The sequence below is a fragment of the Acanthopagrus latus genome, chromosome 12 (assembly GCF_904848185.1).
Source record: "Acanthopagrus latus isolate v.2019 chromosome 12, fAcaLat1.1, whole genome shotgun sequence".
NCBI classification, from domain to species: Eukaryota; Metazoa; Chordata; class Actinopteri; order Spariformes; family Sparidae; genus Acanthopagrus; species Acanthopagrus latus.
This window is the reverse complement of record NC_051050.1, coordinates 26,439,378-26,458,430: the sequence shown is the minus strand read 5'-3', so window position 1 is coordinate 26,458,430 and position 19,053 is coordinate 26,439,378. Positions and strand designations below refer to the sequence as shown.

General features: G+C 43.8%; 2 protein-coding genes and 1 long non-coding RNA gene across 5 annotated transcripts; 1 reads left to right on the top strand and 2 right to left on the bottom strand.

The window, feature by feature from the left end:
* Positions 1 to 340: 340 nt before the first annotated feature.
* Positions 341 to 4,705, bottom strand: slc25a46 (solute carrier family 25 member 46). 2 transcript variants are annotated; one of them, XM_037116957.1, is made up of 9 exons: positions 4,566 to 4,705; positions 4,117 to 4,442; positions 3,416 to 3,458; positions 3,167 to 3,224; positions 2,864 to 2,941; positions 2,659 to 2,759; positions 2,473 to 2,529; positions 2,300 to 2,357; positions 341 to 2,000 (listed from the first exon to the last, which is right to left on the bottom strand). In XM_037116957.1, the coding sequence occupies exons 2-9, from the start codon at positions 4,385 to 4,387 to the stop codon at positions 1,404 to 1,406; spliced, it is 1,263 nt and encodes a 420-aa protein (XP_036972852.1). In that variant the 5' UTR covers positions 4,388 to 4,442; positions 4,566 to 4,705; the 3' UTR covers positions 341 to 1,403. The 2 variants fall into 2 exon arrangements, with proteins under 2 accessions (XP_036972852.1, XP_036972851.1); XM_037116956.1 differs by having other exon boundaries at positions 4,117 to 4,578.
* Positions 4,706 to 4,744: 39 nt separating this feature from the next.
* Positions 4,745 to 7,590, top strand: LOC119029820. Its single transcript, XR_005078093.1, has 2 exons — positions 4,745 to 4,890; positions 6,442 to 7,590. It is a non-coding gene; the product is annotated as an uncharacterized LOC119029820 (long non-coding RNA).
* Positions 6,948 to 17,722, bottom strand: slc31a1 (solute carrier family 31 member 1). 2 transcript variants are annotated; one of them, XM_037116958.1, is made up of 6 exons: positions 17,527 to 17,720; positions 16,102 to 16,133; positions 11,022 to 11,161; positions 10,827 to 10,899; positions 10,394 to 10,562; positions 6,948 to 8,891 (listed from the first exon to the last, which is right to left on the bottom strand). In XM_037116958.1, exons 3-6 carry the CDS (start codon positions 11,148 to 11,150, stop codon positions 8,690 to 8,692), a joined length of 573 nt encoding a protein of 190 aa, XP_036972853.1. In that variant the 5' UTR covers positions 11,151 to 11,161; positions 16,102 to 16,133; positions 17,527 to 17,720; the 3' UTR covers positions 6,948 to 8,689. The 2 variants fall into 2 exon arrangements, with proteins under 2 accessions (XP_036972853.1, XP_036972854.1); XM_037116959.1 differs by lacking the exon at positions 16,102 to 16,133 and having other exon boundaries at positions 17,527 to 17,722.
* Positions 17,723 to 19,053: the final 1,331 nt, after the last annotated feature.

The following is a 19,053-nucleotide window of genomic DNA, read 5'->3' as shown; positions in this document are numbered from 1 at the left end:
AATGACAATAAAATAAAGCTGTTTCTCTTCATTATAAATGTATTTCTTTAAGGTAATAAAAAAAAAAATGATCATGAAGAAACCATCTGAAATTAAAACAAACCTGTAAATATTACTAGTAAGATGAATGTAAGAAGAAAAAAAATAATTTGCAGTTTACAAAGCAGAGTTTAACAATGACATCATGTGATCGACTGTAATGTGTTCATAGTGATGACATCACAGGCGCAGCAGCACTTCAACACTCACTTCATTTTATTTCTGATGAAAACAAAGTTTCAAGGTGACAACAGAGAACCAACACGTGGAATTTAAAAACTTGTTGGAAACTGTCAAACTGTTCAGAAACAAATTCGAAACTTTTATTTTGAAAAATCGACAGCAGTTCAGTTTGTGCTTTAACTGATTTATTTAGTTTCACTCATTTGATTTAAATATCGATGCATCACATATGGTTTCATCTAAAGCTACTTTACTTTTAATACATAGAACTTTTTTAATTTTTACAACTTTATACAAACAGGAAGTGGTTTGTTGGCCGACAGGTGTTCTCACATATCAGTACTTGTATACACACACACACTGATCAACACACAGCAGCTGAGGCTGACCAATCAGCTTTCGGCATTTGTAATTTTAACACAGGATCATGAGTTCATGCTGGGACAGGAAGTGACACAGCGTTTCCATGGTTATGCACAACAACATTTTGTTTGAAGGCAGGAAGTGACGCGAACGTTCAGAGTCTCCCAGTCTTTGTGCTAAGCTAAGCTAAGCATGACCTGAAGCTAAATGTGGACTGCAGGAAGGAGGTGAAGCATCAGCTGGTTGCTAGGTCAGCAATGGTTGCTAGGTCAGCAATGGTTGCTATGGTATTATGAAATGGTTGCCAAGCAGTTGCTATAGTGTCTGTGGAGGTGCTGACGGTGTGACGCACCTTAAGTTTTAATTTATGTATGTTTGTATATATTGTTAATAATATATAATGATTTATCATTGATATAATACATATTAATGATTTTATCATCATTTATCTTTTATCAACCAATAAGCTGTCTCTTCTAGTCACCAGTGTGTGTGTGTGTGTGTGTGTGTGTGTGTGTGTGTGTGTGTGTGCTATGTGTGTACACGTGCATGTGTGTGTGTGTCAGGTGATTTCAGTGCTGACATTAAATCTCTATTTGATCATAGCGCAGATTAAGATGTTTGTGATCAGTTATATTGACGACTCTCTGGCATTGATGTTGACGTGTGTTTCTATCAGCTGAACAGATTATCGTCATACTTCAGGTCGAGCTCTACACCGTTTCACTCATGTCACTTCATCCTTCGTCGTCATGGTGGACTGATGGTTGATGTGTGAACAGGAAGTGATACTGTGAGGTCTCCATGGCAGCGGTCCTCTAGTTGCCCCGCCCCTCCAGCAGCAGCAGCCTCAGCAGCGTCCTGGCCGCAGCCAGCAGCGCTCCGTGCAGTGCGTACTGCGCCGCCAGCGCTCCGAAGCCACGATAAAACCCTGCCGTGCCCTCCTTACGGCGGATGGCGTGGAGGCAGTCGGAGAAGCCGTCATACTGCGTGTTGACAGGGAGGACCAGTGGGCTGCCGCCATTTCCCACGCCGACCACACCGTCGGTGGCATCAATGATGGTGCGTGTGCCCTGCAGGCCAAGGCGGTGCAGCGCCGTCTCCAGAGGAAACAGCACAATGTCGGCCACCAGAGACCCCACCCACGCCGCCGCCAGCTCGGGGAAGTAGGCGTCCAGCGGGTTGCTGGGTTCCACCCGCTGCTTCCTGCCCCGCTGGTGCAGCCACAGCGCCACCCGCTGAATGGAGGCTGCAATGGCATATCGCAGGACGGCGTGCAGTGCTGTAGGAAGCAGCAGAGAGCTGAGAGGAAGCAGACGACGACTGTGAGGAGCACCGACACCCAACAGCCGGGTCAGACCTTCACGGACACAATCGAGCAGCCCGGATGACGAGTCGTCCCGGACGATTTCGCTCTGTGGAGATGACACAGGAAGCAGAATCAACGCACAGCCAATCAGCTGCTGCAGGTCGTTTACCAAGAGAACAACCTTCAAAGCTTCATATCAACAGGGTCATTACTGTTACATCATCACACATCATCAGTGACTCTGAGTGAAACAAGCAAAGATCGTTTCCACGCTGTCAAACATCAGTTCCAATGACACTGACGATGAAAACATGTCGTTCACACGTGAACGTCTCTCAGAGTGAACGGACATTGTTCCCACAGAGCTGCTGCTGAACCTGATCATCAATAATTTTCCATACTGACCTGAACAGTCTCCACAAGGCTGGCGCAGTAAAACGGCAGAGCGACCACAGCTGTTAACCTGCGAGCGACCGACAGACACAAAGAAGAGAGAGAGAGTCTTTAGACTAAACACACAGAAATGTGAATGAGCTTCAACATGTCTGTCAATCATTCAGTAGAAGAAGTGAACTGACCCTTTCAGCAGTAAATGTCCAGCCAGCTGTTTCCACGTCCACCTGTGAGGAAGCTCCCTGCACACAGAACACTCAGTAAAACTACAGTCATACTGCAGTAAACTACAGTCAAACTACAGTCAAACTATAATAATACTGCAGCCAAACTACAGTCAGACTGCAGTACAGTGAGCAGTTAGCAGTTACCGTGGTAACGGCGTGAACTCGCTGATGATGCCTTCAGCTCCCAGCGTGATGCCGTGAACGATGAAGGTGCTGCCCATCCCCTTCCACAGAGCCTTCACACCCTGAACAACATGTTATTGATACCTGATCACACTGACTGATTCTTTATGATGACAACATCTTGATGTTTATATTTTAATGTGATAAATGAAATATTATTTGTCACCTGAGCCTTGGTGATTGTGTACATGACAGCGACAGCACTGAACGGAGTCAGGTGGTAACAGCGGGCGTGGTAGTTCACCTGACACCAGCAGCCAATCAGAATGCAGTAGGAGGAAAACAACAGAGTTGTGTAGATTTTAACAAGATAAATGTATGTATCAATAATCTAAATATGTAAAAGCATTTGTGACACAAACAAAGATTAAATACAATTAAAATCAGAAACACAACAACTTGTTTCAACTGTCTGATTAATTAATTCCTGCAACAATGAACCTCGTCACAGATGATGGTGAGCTGATACCTGACACTGTCTGCGGAAGACGATACAGGGATGAGCGAGGACGTTCTCTGTGAACAGACTGCAGACAGACAGACAGACAGACAGTTATTTAGGGACATTTATTTGAAAAATCATCGCTGTCAGGCTCATCAGAATTTAGCTTGGGACTGATGATTAACAGCTCTGTCCTCACACTGACTGTAAAGGATTCATAATTAACTTTCATTATGACTTTATCATAACTTCATTGATTATAAAAAGATTTACAACCTGACCAGTCCGATTCCGAAGCCTGCGAATCGATTCAGCTGCTCTGCGATAAGAAAATGATAAAACGACTAGTGAGAAAATAGTTATTCATTTAATTTATTTAATTACTTCAAACTTTCTATTTATTTTTCTCTGGGTTAGGGTTATTCTGAATTATGAGTCAGAACATTATTTTATTATTAAAACAGTAACAAGCTGACAAGTTGAATAGAAAAACAGGTCAGTTTTTACTCAGTTCTCCGGATGTGACGTTCAGATACAGATTAACGATTAGCCTCGTTAGCGAGAACGATCCATTTAGCTATAGATTCAAATGGTGCTAATTAGCCCTCCTAGCAAACGATTAGCCTGCTCTATTCTGTCATTAGCCTGCCGGCTAAGCACCAGTTATTCGGATGTTTAAAGACTGTTTCTATACTATGATTAGCCTACAAGCTAACAAGAAGTCCTTTTAATATTTCTTGTTGACATGTTAGCATCAGCCTGCTAGCTGAAGATTAACATGTCCGCCTGACAGAACGTATGTACATAGGGTTAGCCATATAGCTTTTAGCTTGTTCCATTCACTTCTGGTTGTAACGTTAGCCTGAGAGCTAAGTACCATGTCCCCTGACATAAACACTAACATTACATTAATGTGGTCGTTAGCTGGTTCCATCTACCTCCCTGTGTACCATCCCCCTCCCTCCTCACCGACCTACCAGCTGGCGGTACGCCGGGCTGCGGGGCTTCCCAGCCGGCTGCGGCTCCGGGACCTCCGGGCTCTCCCAGCGGCTCGTCGTACTGTGGGGTCCGCTCTCCGTGGTGCAGGTTACGGCTCCCGGGAATGTCCGGCGGCGTGGTGACCCAGTGGTGGTGCTGCAGCTCCGCGGGACCTCCGGCGCTCCTGACCGGGTAGCTCGCTCCGTACAGCGGGTCATCGCGGCCGCGGTAGCCGAGCCCATCGAAGCTGTCCGGCCTCCTGGAGGCCATCACAGGGTCGGTGCCTGGACGAGCTGCGGGAGGACCGTGACTGAGACGCGGTTAACTGAAATCACAAGTCATCAAACAGAACAAGTTCACGTCCCGACAAAATAACGGCAGCGCTGATTTAAAGGAGGAATATTTGTCCGTGATTGATTTGACCCGCTGCTAAACATCAACCTGTCACCTGTAACCTGGATGTTCTGCTTGTTTCCGGCAGACGGGGTTACAGCTCATTACCGCCCCCACAGGTGGGCAGGAGAAGCGCAGCCAGTCTGTTTCTCTTATGAACCTTCAGATTTCTGCTGACGTGTTTATTTGTGGCTGTGTCCCAATTCAGTTTCTGCACACTTCGAGTGCGCATTTGAAATGCGATTTCGGGTGTCCCAATTCAAAGTGTTCTCATAATGCGCCCTGCTGTTTCTGGAGCGTGCACCGCTGCCACGCTTCATGGTCTCACATATATAAATAAATAATGGCGACCTCAAGTGGCGCAGATCTCACATGTAAATGTAAGTATTGGGTTTATACTCGGTTTTTACTCCTTTGAACATCCAACGCCAGAAATGTGAAACTTCAAGGGACATTAAAACACGTTGGTAGTGCTCAGCTTGATGCCTTTGGAGCCTTACAAGCCTTCACTTTCAACCGTTAGACGTTCAGACTTATATCGTATTGTGACTGTGGAGATGTTAGAGACTATTTTTCCTTCATGTACATGATGGACCAAGATGAGCAGATTCAGATCAGGCTGCTTTATTTCCAGACTATAAAGCTGTAAAGTCTAGTTAAACCTTGGGAATAAAGAGCTAAGTTTATCCTCATGATGATTATATATTTTTTTTGCTGTATTAGAACTCTTTTGTCTTTTGACGTAACACGAAACATCTTTTACATTTCATTGTGTTTTAGGGAGCAAACAGAGAGTTTCATCACTGTCTGAGGTCAGAACAACATTTGTTCACAGGGCGAAACATTCCACCGGCTGGATGGAAGTAAAGCAATAATATATAATAATAAATAATAAATAGCCCATGTGTCTGTCCTGATGACACTTTGCATCCCTGTGTTAATGTGATCTTGTGTTGACCTTTTCTCTTGCCTGGAGGAGGGAGGAGGACACGAGGCTGCAGAGAGGATGGAGAGGCTCTTCTCTGCTCCACAGGACAATCCTAACATTATTTATCTTATTTAGTTAATTTATGTGTTCTTTTTAAATTACTTATCCGTAATAGTTCATTTTATATAATTCATGAAATAAAAAAATGTTGTATAGTTACAGCTTAAGTACAATTTATAACAGCATCAAGTGCTACTTTTCAGGGACAACAAGGGAACAAATGTTTTCTTTTATTATTAAGGTCTTAATATTTACAACTGTTTACAAAATCACAGCATAAATAGCTATTTACAGATTATTATTGACTATAAACAAAACAGTTATTATTAAAAACAATATTAAAACAGTTACAGATGATGGACAGTAGCAGGCTGAGCAGGAGTCCCTGCAGTGCTGCTGGGCTGGATGGTGTCAGAGGGACATCATCTGGGTCGGTACTCAGGGTGTCTGGGGGTCCAGTGTCCTCTGTCCACCACATCGTCCATCAACTGGGTCTGCAGTTCTGACTCCATCCACAGCTGCCATGTCACTGAGAATGATTTAAGATCAATTTCATAATAATAATAATAATGATAATAATAATAATAATGATTATTATTATTAAAAATCATTACAGCAACCAAAACTATCTACCAAACCACTTCAAATAGGAATGATGCCTTAAAATAAAATAAAATGTGGCGATCAGAAGTTTATGTCAGCATTAACGTAATGTATCAGTATGTTAATGACCCCAAACTGTTGGCTAGCTAATATTGATAATAATGATAACATTACTGTGGGATCAATAACAGGTTTACCTCTCCACGGTCCTCTCAGCCGGACATAAACCAGCCGCTTCTCCTCTTCCTCCACATGGAGCAGGATTAAAAAGGAAATCAGGAATTCCTGCAGCTCGAACAGGTCTGACAGTCAAACTTTACTCTTCTTGTCACTTTCACAGACCTGGGCTGCATAAATAGTGATGTGCAGGTAGGGGCGGGACCATCTGGTGATGCAACCAGGAAATGCTCCGAAGAGTAGACTGTCCCATTAACAACAGTTGACGCGGCCTGCAGGACGCACCGAAGTACACTCATTGGGTGAGACCGCAAAGGGCGGGTCCTTGAAGTGTGCAGACCCTGGATTGGGACACAGCCAGTGGGAACAGACTCTGAGTGTCTCCTGTCACTGATCATTTTAATTATTAGAATAATATTTAGGGGCACCGCTTGGTTGGTAACACGTACGACCCATGTGCCGAGGCTCTGCAGCAGACCCGAGTTCGACTCCCGGCCCGGGTCCCTTTGCTGCGCGTCACTCCCTCTCGCTTACCCTGTTTGCTGTCACACTCTTCAGCTGTACTATCAATAAAGCCAGAAAAAGGCCCAAAAAAAGAATAATATTTAATCTGGAGTTTATTTCCTGCAAACAGACGAGACAACACGTTTCTTCATAAACTTTATTGTGTTTTTTTTTAAATGATTCCAGCATTCGTGACAATTAAAACATTTTCAGACACTTTAATGTTTCCTTCACAGACAGTTTCCAACACGTTTAACCTCAACTTCATTTTCAACAACATCAACACAGACAATGACTCACGCGGAGCTCTGACATGGAACAGAACACAAGTCCAGTAACTGATCTGCCCTGCGACCTGATGGTGCACAAAGTAAACTCGGCCCACGTCTCAGTGAGCCGAGATTAACAACAATCACAATCACAATGACATCTGTGGAAATCCATTCCAGACAGAAAAAAGATCATTTTAGTCAGGAACCATCAAAAGTTTGACTTCATCAGCAGTGTTTTATCTTTTATTTTTGGTCTTTTCTCCCAAACTGTGATTTTTCCAGGTGGACAGTTTAGTGACACATTTTTCCTCACACTGAAATAAGTCCAGAGACGTCAGTTTTCAAGTTGAACTAAAGTGAAACCAGCAGAGCCTCCAGGTTAACAGAGACGAGGACGGTGAAGAGCAGCACCTTGAACTCAAACACTGGCCTGCAGTCAGCAGCTGCTCGGCTCCTTAAGGCAACAGGTTTAAGGCCGACGGTGGCCGAGACAAAACATGAACACGGGAGAAATGCTGGTGTTTTAAAAAAAAAAAGTCCTTCTTGTAAATTTAATTCATGAAATTTATCCCAATATACAAACTGCTGAATTTGATGTTTCATGATGTTTTTATTCAGGAGAAAATCTGTGAAATTCAGATTTAAAACCTGAGGATTCTGAACAAATCTGATGTTAACCATCTGAGCTCTGATTGGTCGGCTCACGGACCAGTCAGAGCTCGCAAAAGGAAAAAATGGTCGGCACGACACATTTACTTAGAAATATCTGAAAATCATTTCAGATTTTAAATCCTGAAAGTCTAAATCTGGACCAATTTAACGAGCGGCTCGATGTTCACTGGAGATGATTTTATTTAAAAAACAGTCAAAAGATTTCACTATAAAGTTTTCACACATTACAGTCAATTCTTTAGACCAAAAACGTTTCGAGGAGAATTTTAGTAATTAAAAAAATATATGATTTGTCTGATGAACTCAATTAGTGGCCCATCAGCTGGATTCATGTCTACGACTTATTTAAAAAGAAAAAAGTAGAAACTGTTTCTGTGTGTAGACAAGAAAAATAAAAAATTATATTTTTTATAAATTTCATTTAAATTAAAAAAATCTAAATGAAAAGTTTTGTTAAACATCTACTCTCTAATATATTATATTCTAAATAAATGTTTGAATATGGTTAATGGTTATTGGCTCGTCTACCAATGCTAATCAAAAGAAATAATAGTAAATGTGAGCTACGTATGCTAACATTTTGTCTAGTAGCAGCTAGCGCTAACCTTCCAGTTGTCATGGCACTAAAAAGGAAATAAGAGACAATATCACATGATTTGGCCGGTCAGGAACTTCTGAGGAGACGTGAGCTGTGATTGGCTGGCTCACCCTCCAGCGGGAGTTTTAAAAAAAAACTTAACTTGAAAAACAAAGACTTATTAAATTGCTAACAAGGTGTTGGTTACCACAGTTACTGAGTAACAAATGTAATTTAGTGTCTCATTATGCTTATCTTGCGCTAACATTCTGCCAGTTAGTGGCTCCAGATTAGCTAGCGTGCTAACATGAAGTGAAAGTGTTTGTTAGTATTTTATTGATTGTGATCAGCAAAATCCCCCGATGCGATGCTAATTAGCATACTAGTTAATGGCAGTGCTCTGTGATGTCAACGACCACAGCCTTTCGCCAGCTGAACAGGAAGTAGCCCATGCCAGCACCGGCCGCCACAGCGATGCAGAGGTAAGCGTTGTAGGTCATGAAGACAAGCATCAGGAAGTAGCTGACGACCACCTGAACGATGTGCAACACCGTCTGCAGGAAATGGGCGGGGCTAAGCATCCGCTGCCTGAGAGGACAAGAGGAATTGTTTAGCAAAACTGTTAGCTTTTTATATAAAGTTGCTCTTTACATGTTTGTGTTAGCATTACTTTTAGCATTAGCACATTTATTCATCATAAGGAATTTTATATTGATGATAATGTATCAATAATGTTGCTTTTTAACTGTGGTTACTGTTAGCATTAGCATGAATGCACTGCTGTACATTTTAAGTGTCATTGTGGCCAATTCAACAACCCACAATTGGCCCTAACGACTCTGTAAGGACACTCACACACAACATAAGGACACTCCCCATATAACATAAGGACACTCCCATATAACATAAGGACACTCCCCATATAACACAAGGACACTCCCATATAACATAAGGACACTCCCATATAACATAAGGACACTCCCACACACAGTTTAAAAGGCTGCAACTCCTCTACTCAGAACTGAAGAAGCCTGTTGGATGAGAAGAGAAATGTCTTCAAGAAACTGGGACAGGTCCAGTGGTCTATGATACAGAACTTGGAGGTACCAGGACCCGGATGACTGAGAATATTCATGCTGTTAGTTAGCTTTTCATGTCAGCTCTCCACACACACATCGTGTTAGTTAATGTTAGCATTAGCTTCAGTGTTAGCATGATCACTTCACCAGGCTTCCACATATAGTCAGTACACTGAGATTTACCACTGAAGTTATGATGATAATTATTCATGTAACAGAAGAAGACGGGCTTGTAAAGACTTCCTGTGGCCGAGTGTTGAGATGGTCCAATCAGAATCTGCCGATACTCATTAATTATTCACCATCAACTTTAATAAATCATTAGTTTTGGTTCAGAAAGTTTTGATCAGAGCATCTCAACCAAGGTTGGGAAGGTGCCAGGACCAGGTTCAGCACCATGACCCGGTCCCAAACCACAGCAAGGACCAGGACCAGAGTCAGGACCAAGACCAGACCCAGAACTGTACAATTACCTGACAGAGAATCCTGAGTGGTGGGACTTTAAACGAGCAGGAAGCTCCGCCCTCTCCGAACACTGACTGTCAATCACTGAGCTGACAGTGAACACATGACATTTACGTCACATGACTGATGACGTCAGCTGTGAGGTCAAAGTCGCTCACAGACTCTCTAAGCTGTCAATCATCACAATTCCTGTTGATGGTTTTATTTGTGTATCTTAAAGTGACGTCAACGTCTGAACATCTGAATGTAGTTTTAAACATTTCTGTTTCATGTTTGAAAACATTTTAACTCGTTTCAGAAGTGTCACATGAATAATAAACGCTGAACATGTGGCATGTTTTTCATTTGCTGAAATACTAAATGAGTCTATAAATACAACACCAGAGTTTAGAAAGTCTCTGCAGGACATTTAGTTTTTTCTGCGTTGATAGTGAACATTGACTTTTTTCATTAAATATTTATCTGTAGCACAAAGCAGAATTTATCTTATTGGTTATGAATCATCATTAATACTTCCTGTTGTTAGCATTAGCGTTAGCTGCCTACCCGACAGTCTTGTGTGTCTCCATCAGCACCGTCCCATCAGCCCCTGGGAGCGGCATGGAGTTGTAGCGGACGTTGACCTGACTGCGACGCAGCAGCGACTCACGACCCATCTTCAACCCCTCGTACAGGACGGCCAATAGGAAGACACCGATGCATGCCCCGACCATCTCTGATTGGATGAGAACAGAAGAGGGGAGGGGCTAGTGTTGAGTGTGAACCAATGAATGGGACACAAAAACAGATATAACCTATAGAAATGTCAGCAAGACCAACAACAGCACGTAAAAACTACAGTCTTTTTTTTGACTCTCTAAAGGAATAAAGTGTTCAGAGCAGCTGATGGAAGCAGTCGGCTGACGTCTTAAAGATTCTGTAGACCCACTTCAGGTTTACAGACGAGCTGAACACAAACAGGGATCAGAACCAAACGGACCTCCAGGGGTGTTGATGAGCAGACCCGTGAACAGCAGCTCCACGTTGTTGTAGCCAAAGTAGAAGGTCATCACCTAAGCAACCATAACATTAGCATGTTAGCTCATCACTGTATGTAGCCATGTTATATTAGCATGCTAACATTACATGTAGTCTTTGTTGTATCACATGGGCGCTAACTAGCCCCGCCCCTCACCATTCCTCCATGTCCCTCATGTCCTCCTTGGTTCCCGTCATGTCCTCCTCCGTGGTCGTGTCCACTGGTGGTGGGCGGGGCCATGGTGTGATGGTGGTGGTGGCTGTGGTCCATGGCGCTGTGGTTCATGTGGTCCGTGGCTGCAAGTGAACCACACGACTTCATCACTCTTAACTACACTTCCCATCATGCTTTTGGGGACACATAGCTTCCTGTTTTCAAACCTCTATTTACATTTATAATAAAAAATACTAAACATTATTTAATAAGCACTTGTTAAGTCACTGACACACACACACACACACACTTAAAGTCCTCTCTCTTACCTTACACACCTCTTCAGTCAGAGTGATGCTGACTCGACCGGAGATAGATACAGACTGAAAGCTGATGACATCACAGCATCTGCTCAGTTCGTCCCGGAGCTGTAACCGTGGTTACATATAACCGTCACTGAGCAGACGCCCTGCTGTAATCTGATTGGCCCTCAGGCCCCGAGGCTACAGGAGGCAGAACGAGCCAATCAGAGCATTCAGAGATGCTGTCTGTCATCAGCCAATTAAATCAGAGAAACATTAACAGGAAGGTCAGCCATCGCCGCCAGCAACACTTCCTGTTTCGTGTTCGGACAGCATCACTTTGTAAAAGTCAATTTACAATTTGAATTTGAGTTTTTTTTCCTTCTTAAAAAACAAACTAAAAATGACAAAGAAATCATTAAAAGCACTGAGCTATTTTAATGATTTCATTGCTGTGCCAGTTTAAACAGGCAGCTTCATACTCTCTTGAAATAAAAAGTGTCCCTTTGTGATAAAGTGCTTCAGTAAATATACATGTAGCATGTCAGACTGTGTGTGTGTCTGTGCCTCAAATATCTCTGCAGAACAGGATCAGACTGACCTGAGAGTTTCAACATGGCTGCTGCTTGGTTCACGGGTGTGCAACGTCACATTTGTTTGGACTACAAAGATACCATTAATAAATTATTTCAGAAATGTTTCACAAATTCTGCTAGCACTGTCAACCATAGCCACGTCATACCCACATGTGCACCAGAGCCAGTCACTTCAGAGCTCACTTCCATGACACACCTGAAGAAATAAGCGGATTTATACCTGCAGAGACGCGAGCTGGACCAGGATTTTGCTAGCAGTTCGGTCCCGTTCTGTGCATCTAAACTGACTGTTGTGGATTAATGAGACTAAACGAGTCCGGACCGAGTCTGTTCCGGTCTGAGGAGATCCGGATATGCAAGGACAACAAAGTGGAATCAGAATCTGTGGATGTTCGTGTGTAGCTAGCTGCTAGCCGCTAACACGGCCCACCTCCTGAGTCGACAGACGCACCGGCAGGTCCAGAACCGGACTTAGGGTAAATATTGTCTGCCACGCTTTTTCGCGAACATTGCCGTCATGTTTGCTTTGTGTCTGGTGCAGGAAGAAATGGTAAAAACAGCCTTTTGTCATGAAAGTGTCCACTAGCAGGAAGTGTTTGCAAGCTAGAAAACTTGTTCCTATTGGTGGAAAAAGGCACCACACCAACAAATCACAAAATTATATGGCAAACCATGTGATTTGGTTGCTGAGGAACAGGGGAAGTTGTGGGAGTGATGGGGTGGGAGAGTGGTGACAGAGACACCAAGATTTGAGAATTGAGAGATTTATGACATATAGCGTGTTTGGAGTGTACAGTTAGTGTGTTACATAGTGTTTAGTGTGTAGTGGAGTCATTTTTTGTTTTGTGAGTGAAAACAAGGAGGAGACTGCTCAATGTGGAACAGGCAGGAATGAGCTGAGGAGCCCTGAGCCTGAGGCATCACCTGCATTTAAATGTAAATACTTACATATAACTTTGTAAATTTGAAAAACGTATGCACAAATTTAGCAAACAACAATTTATATTTGCATTATAAGTAATAAAAATGGTTCGTGGTTTAGGGTTTTTTGTGATTTTAGGTCCATTGTGTTAATACAGTATGTCAACATTTAAAAAATACTGTACAGTCACACACGTAAGGTTGTGCTGAAATAATGACACCAAACAAGGCAAGGTAAATAGTTTTTAAGGTGAAATATAATGGTATAATCAAAAGTAGTCATAAACAGCCAATAATATCCCTGACGTCCTGACACCTTCAAACACAACCTCATTTGGCCATCCATGAAAAAGCTACTTTTTTTTTTTTTTTTTAAAGTATTTTTTTTTTCTTTTGGCCTTTTCTGATAGTACAGCTGAAGAGTGTGACAGGAAACAGGGTAAGCGAGGGGGAGTGACATGCAGCAAAGGGACCCAGGCTGGGAGTCGAACCTGCAGTCGAATCTGCTGCAGAGCCTCGGCACATGGGTCGTGCAGGCTACCGACCGAGCTAAGCGGCACCTCCCACTTTTCTATAGGAATACATGCTTCCTACGGGCACTGCACTAGGTTCATTAGATGTTGTATCCCTGCAGATGTGTAAACATCAGTAAACATCTGCATGCTGCACAGTGAACATGACAGGTTCAGATGGTCAGGACATCAGCTGTCTGCTTCCTCTGGCTCGAGGCTCATTGTGGCTTCGTAGCACAAACCTGAGGTCCAAAGTGTTCAGCATGTGGATGAACATCTGGCTTCTCCACTGTATACACAGGCAGCATGTCTTTAACGATGTGCACCGTGACTGCATCTGTAACAGCTGTCCATCAGGACCCTCTCTCCTCATACCTCCTCGTGATTAAATGATTCCACTAATGTCGGCTGCTTTATAGTGGATGTTTGTTGGCTGCTGCGGTCTGCTCATCTCGTGGTGAACAACAATTGTCCCACTGTGATGCAGGCGTCTGTTTGAGAGGCTGAGGTAAAGGTGTCGGTCTGGGTCGGTCCGCTGCCATTAGCTGCAACAGCCTTTAAACAAACTCTGTAGCGGACCGTGGACAGAACTGAACTACTGACGAGACAGTGACTTTTTCAGGAACGATCTCCTGGCTCGCTGCATGTTGTTGTGTTTGTTTCTCTGTGGAAAGTTAGTGCGGGGTGGGGGGCGGAGCTTACTGTGAACTACGGGAGCCCGTGAGGAGCAAGTTAAAGAGAAAATTGATTTTATTTTTGAAAATCATCCTAAACTGCAAACTCAAATTAAGCGATTTTAGCGATTTATCGCTCAGCCCTACTTTAAAGGCACTTTTACAACTTTCTATTCCAACTGCACTTCATCTCAGAGGAAACATTCTACTCTTTACTCCATTACATTAATTTGGATGCTTTATTTACTAGTAACTAGTTACAAATGTGTATGTGCAGGTTCTAACAGGACCACTACAAACGCATGATCTCATAGACCATGATGCATTGCTGCAGGTCAAAACTGCAGAGGAGGTTTTTATCTCAAGAACTTTGGAAGGCCCCGGGCCTGTTGGCAAACAGTGTGATAAACACTGATACACCTGATAACGCTGTGACCTTTCCTCCAACACCTGTCCTCCCAACATCCGTCCTCCTCATCACCTGTCCTCCCAACATCCGTCCTCCTCCCAACACCTGTCCTCCCAACATCCGTCCTCCTCATCACCTGTCCTCCCAACATCCGTCCTCCTCATCACCTGTCCTCCCAACACCTGTCCTCCCAACATCTGTCCTCCTCCCAACACCTGTCCTCCCAACATCCGTCCTCCTCATCACCTGTCCTCCCAACATCTGTCCTCCTCCCAACACCTGTCCTCCCAACATCCGTCCTCCTCATCACCTGTCCTCCCAACATCCGTCCTCCTCGTCACCTGTCCTCCCAACACCTGTCCTCCTCATCACCTGTCCTCCCAACATCAGTCCTCCTCGTCACCTGTCCTCCCAACATCCGTCCTCCTCATCACCTGTCCTCCCAACACCCGTCCTCCCAACACCTGTCCTCCCAACATCTGTCCTCCTCCCAACACCTGTCCTCCCAACATCTGTCCACCTCCCATCACCTGTCCTCCTCATCACCTGTCCTCCTCCCAACACCTGTCCTCCTCCCATCACCTGTCCTCCTCAATACCTGTCCTCCATAACACCTGTCCTCCTCAACACCTGTCCTCCATAACACCTGTCCTCCCAACACCGCTGTGATGAAGCCCATGGCCTCAGGTGCAGCTGCACCAGCCGTCAGGCCTCCATCTCACCTGTGAGACAGACTGTGGGGGTCAGCTGTCACAGTGAGGCTGTTCAAACCTTGCATCAGCATCCTCCCTGAGTAATCTGATTACACCTGTACAGCTCTGAGAACCGGTGTGAATGAACTCACCTGTGATCTAATAGCAGTGTGCAGCACATGTGAGAGGAAGACAAAGACACTAAACAGGAACAATATAGGCGACTTCTTTGTCCCCGTGGAGAAAGTCCCCAGACTCCCTTAACAAATGTGTCAGTTTAGTGAGTTGTTGAGTTGGAGACACTTTATAAACTCTGTGAAACTCTGTCTCTGACTCATTCTGCATTATTTGGACCTTCTTGTTAATTCAGCAAATGTTCTACATGAACTTCTTTCTGTCTTTAAGCAGAAACATGGAGTCTGTTTGTCTCAGTGATGGACAGGTTTGTTTCATACAGAGCAGGAAGTGACATCATAGGTGGTCACTCAGACTGAGAGCTGAGCACTGTAATCTGATTACTCTGGACGGATGGTGAGACAGGTGTGAACAGGGTCAGTGTGGTCGCTCAACTCGACTTAGTCCAACAAACATGTCACGTTCATGTTCCCTCAGGATGAACTTTGACAAGTAACTTTGTTTTACAACCTGTAGAACTGATGACATCACCCTGTTTGCTGATGATTAGCTACTGTTAGCATGCTAAACTGTGAAGGTGAACTTGGTGAACATTACACCTGCAGACATCAGCGTGTTGATGTAGCCTGGTGTGTTCTTGAGACGACAGACGTTCAATGCTCTGAAGTGTTGGACTAGATCAATACTTCCTGTCGTCACTCTTACAACTGATTTGAACATTTTATTGATTACTCAAAACTTCAACATGCCTCTACTTTTTAAACTTCATCGTCTGTGCTTCCTGCAGCCTGATTGGCTTGTTAAAATCTTTAAAATCAGAGACAGGAAGTAGAATCTCTTACCTGGAGAGGAGCGAGCAAGGAGTGATCGAGCTCTGAAGAGACAGAGGGAGAGAGAGAGAGAGAGAGAGAGAGAGAGAGAGAGAGAGAGATTAACAGCCAATAAAAGCTGATAACAGGAAGAACTTCTGCCAATCACACACTGGCATGATTCACAAACAGCCAATCAGCTCACAGCGTCCACCCTCAGCCAGTCAGCTGTGAGGAGGCTTTCTAACAGCCAATGAGGAGCTTTGGATGAAGTGCTGTTCAGCAGATTCTCATCACTTGGTGTTTATTTAGAAGACTCTTTACATAATCGAACACAAAGGGATCCAGACCAGTACCAGTTGGTCCAGACCCCGATAGATCAGATCCAGCTGGTCCAGACCAGGTTCCACAGTCCTGCTGTCACTGGGTCAGATCCCTGGTTCTCTACTGGCTGGTCCAAATAAAGTTACACCATTATTGTTTTGCTGCTGTGGGTCAATTCTAACTCAGCGAGTGTAAAAGAAAAATTAATTAAAATGAGTTAGTTGATGGGGAGAAAATGAATCACCAACAAGCAAACAACAGAACCACGGGTTGGTACCAGATGTGTTCTGTGTGTTATGTCACTTTGGTCTCTGGGAGAATAACAGAAGCATGTTTAACTTCTTCAGCTGATTAATCAATAATGATGAGCTGCAGCTCTTTGACAGGTCGACTCCATCTACTGAGGAAGACCATGGAAAGGTCCAGAACAGTTGCTAAAGGCACCGTGTGGTGACGTCACCGTTAACCCTCTTTATGTTGTGTGAGTATTCGGATGCGGCTCTGATTTCGTTGCACACTTGTGCAATGATATTAAAAGGATTCCGATTCTCGCTGTCACTGGTCTGACCTCACGCTGACATCACACTGACGTCACTCGTCTCACTTTTCAACTCTGAAGTTATTTTACGCGACAGGAATCAAATCCGGTCACACGGAGCTCAGTCTCGCCACGCAGGCTCCATCATCAGTGGTGCCAGGTTGCTCATGCACGCGGCAGACTTTACCTGGCCACCTGCCCTGACAGCGCACGAGCTATCCTGTCAATCAGCGCGCGTGCCATCCAATCAGTTTATGAACTTCCTGACTAACCAGGTCCCCTTTGAAATCTTCAAACGTTGCTCGGTCCAACAGACTGACGCGGCGGCGGAGATTAAAGACAGCAGATCATTTGGGGTGAGGGTTTCTGGGAACGTGCACTCTGCAGGTGAACAAAGTACGTACCGAATTTACAACAAGCCCGTCCGGTTCAGCAACTATCACAGGTTCGGACCTCACACCTGTACGGTCTTTGCTATGAGGAAAACTGTAACATTTTCCTAAGGAGTTTCGTACGATAGCAGATAGTGTGCTAATGTGTAGCAGCAGAGGTCACTGGCACAGTTTCACACACACATAAACAGACCGTGAGCTCACCTGGAAGTCTACTTCGACTTCTTCTCCTTCGTCTGGCTCCTAAACACGAAACTCACAAATTCGCAAGAAAACAAAAGAGAAGGAGAAAAAGAAGAAGAAAGTCGTCCGTCTCTTTACTTCTTTCCCTTCACCGTCTGCCTCTCTGCTTCGCCACCACTTCCGTGTCCCTACGTCATGACGTCTTTACGCAGGGCACTGAGATGAGCGGATTAAACAAATTGGGATCCCAGTTTGGACCATTTACAGGGCGGGGCTTCGTCAAGAGGCGGGTCCTGTGTAGAGAGGCGGGGCTTCGTCTGAGACACGTAAGCGCTGTTTGTAGTGAAGAGTCACGTGATCACGCGAGCTCACTCAGACCAGAAGATGAAAGTTCTTTAATTCATTTTTAATTTTTCATACAAAATGTGGGGAAAAAAAAAAAAAATCAAGACAGAACAGACATAAGATGGTGACTCACAGACAAAACGTCATAAAGAAGTTTAAAAAACGAAGAAGGAAGAAAATTATAATCACATGAAGAAGAAACTCCACGTTCATTTTCTTTAAATGAATCAGAGACATCAGTGATTCTGGATAAAATGACTGTTTCTGTTTTACAAGAACAAAATATGAGTAATTGTTTTCATTTTTTCATTCATCTAGAATCATTAATTGATGAGTTTCAGTTGTCACTGTTGTTTCTGGTTCAGCTGCACACAAGAAGCAGAATCAGGACAAACACACACGTATGTATAATATAATATAATATAATATAATATAATATAATATAATATAATATAATATAATATAATATAAGTGACATCAGTGACATCATGGACACCAGGTGGCAGCTCCTGATCCAACAGACTGCTGCAGACTCAGATTCAGTTGTCTTAAATATTAGTGGCTGTTTTCATCCCCTGGAGATTAAAGTATCTGTGTGGACGCATAACACTCAGAAAGGTTCATGTGATTCTGGAGCAGGGAGTCCCTGAGAGCAGCCACAGAGCTGCCTGATGGCGGGCCAGTCCGGTCTGGCCCGGTCCGGTCTGATGTGCTGCTGCTCAGGGGCATCACGCACATTCTGCACTGCTGGGTGCGTTTATACATCTTATATGTCCCTAAAACTGCAGAATATATATATATATATTCTGTCAGGGAAGGAGAAAAAAACCCTTCTTTTTAGTAACTCTGTGTACACAAACAATGTTGTCAGTGCTGGTGTTCATGTGTAGAGACCCTGGTGATGCTACCAGCAAAGTTTCATGTTGTGTCGAGACTTCTTACTGTTTTAAAAATAGAGATTTTGATGCCATCATAAAAATGCCCGTAGCACTCCCATTGAAAATGAGTTTGACCCGAAAAACGAAACTACGGTAAACCTTAAAACTGCCTCTTTCATCGTAATAATGCATTTACACGAAGGCTTGACTCATGTACATTCACAAATAGAGCCTCGGTTGCTTTTTGGCAAGAATTTCACTTTGAGCCACTCACATTCCTTGTAACCTTCACTGCACTTAATGATGTTGAACTCTTAGAGTGCTA

Excerpts from the sequence above, each read along its gene's own strand:
- slc25a46 (XM_037116957.1), bottom strand. The coding sequence starts at position 4,387 with ATGGCCTCCAGGAGGCCGGACAGCTTCGATGGGCTCGGCTACCGCGGC. Across the intron at positions 2,760-2,863 it reads ACACAATCACCAAGGCTCAG|GGTGTGAAGGCTCTGTGGAA; the intron begins GTGACAAATAAT and ends CATGTTGTTCAG. Across the intron at positions 2,358-2,472 it reads GGACATTTACTGCTGAAAGG|GTTAACAGCTGTGGTCGCTC; the intron begins GTCAGTTCACTT and ends GGTCGCTCGCAG.
- slc31a1 (XM_037116959.1), bottom strand. The coding sequence starts at position 11,150 with ATGAACCACAGCGCCATGGACCACAGCCACCACCACCATCACACCATG. Across the intron at positions 10,900-11,021 it reads ATGAGGGACATGGAGGAATG|GTGATGACCTTCTACTTTGG; the intron begins GTGAGGGGCGGG and ends ATGGTTGCTTAG. Across the intron at positions 10,563-10,826 it reads GCTCATCAACACCCCTGGAG|AGATGGTCGGGGCATGCATC; the intron begins GTCCGTTTGGTT and ends TCATCCAATCAG.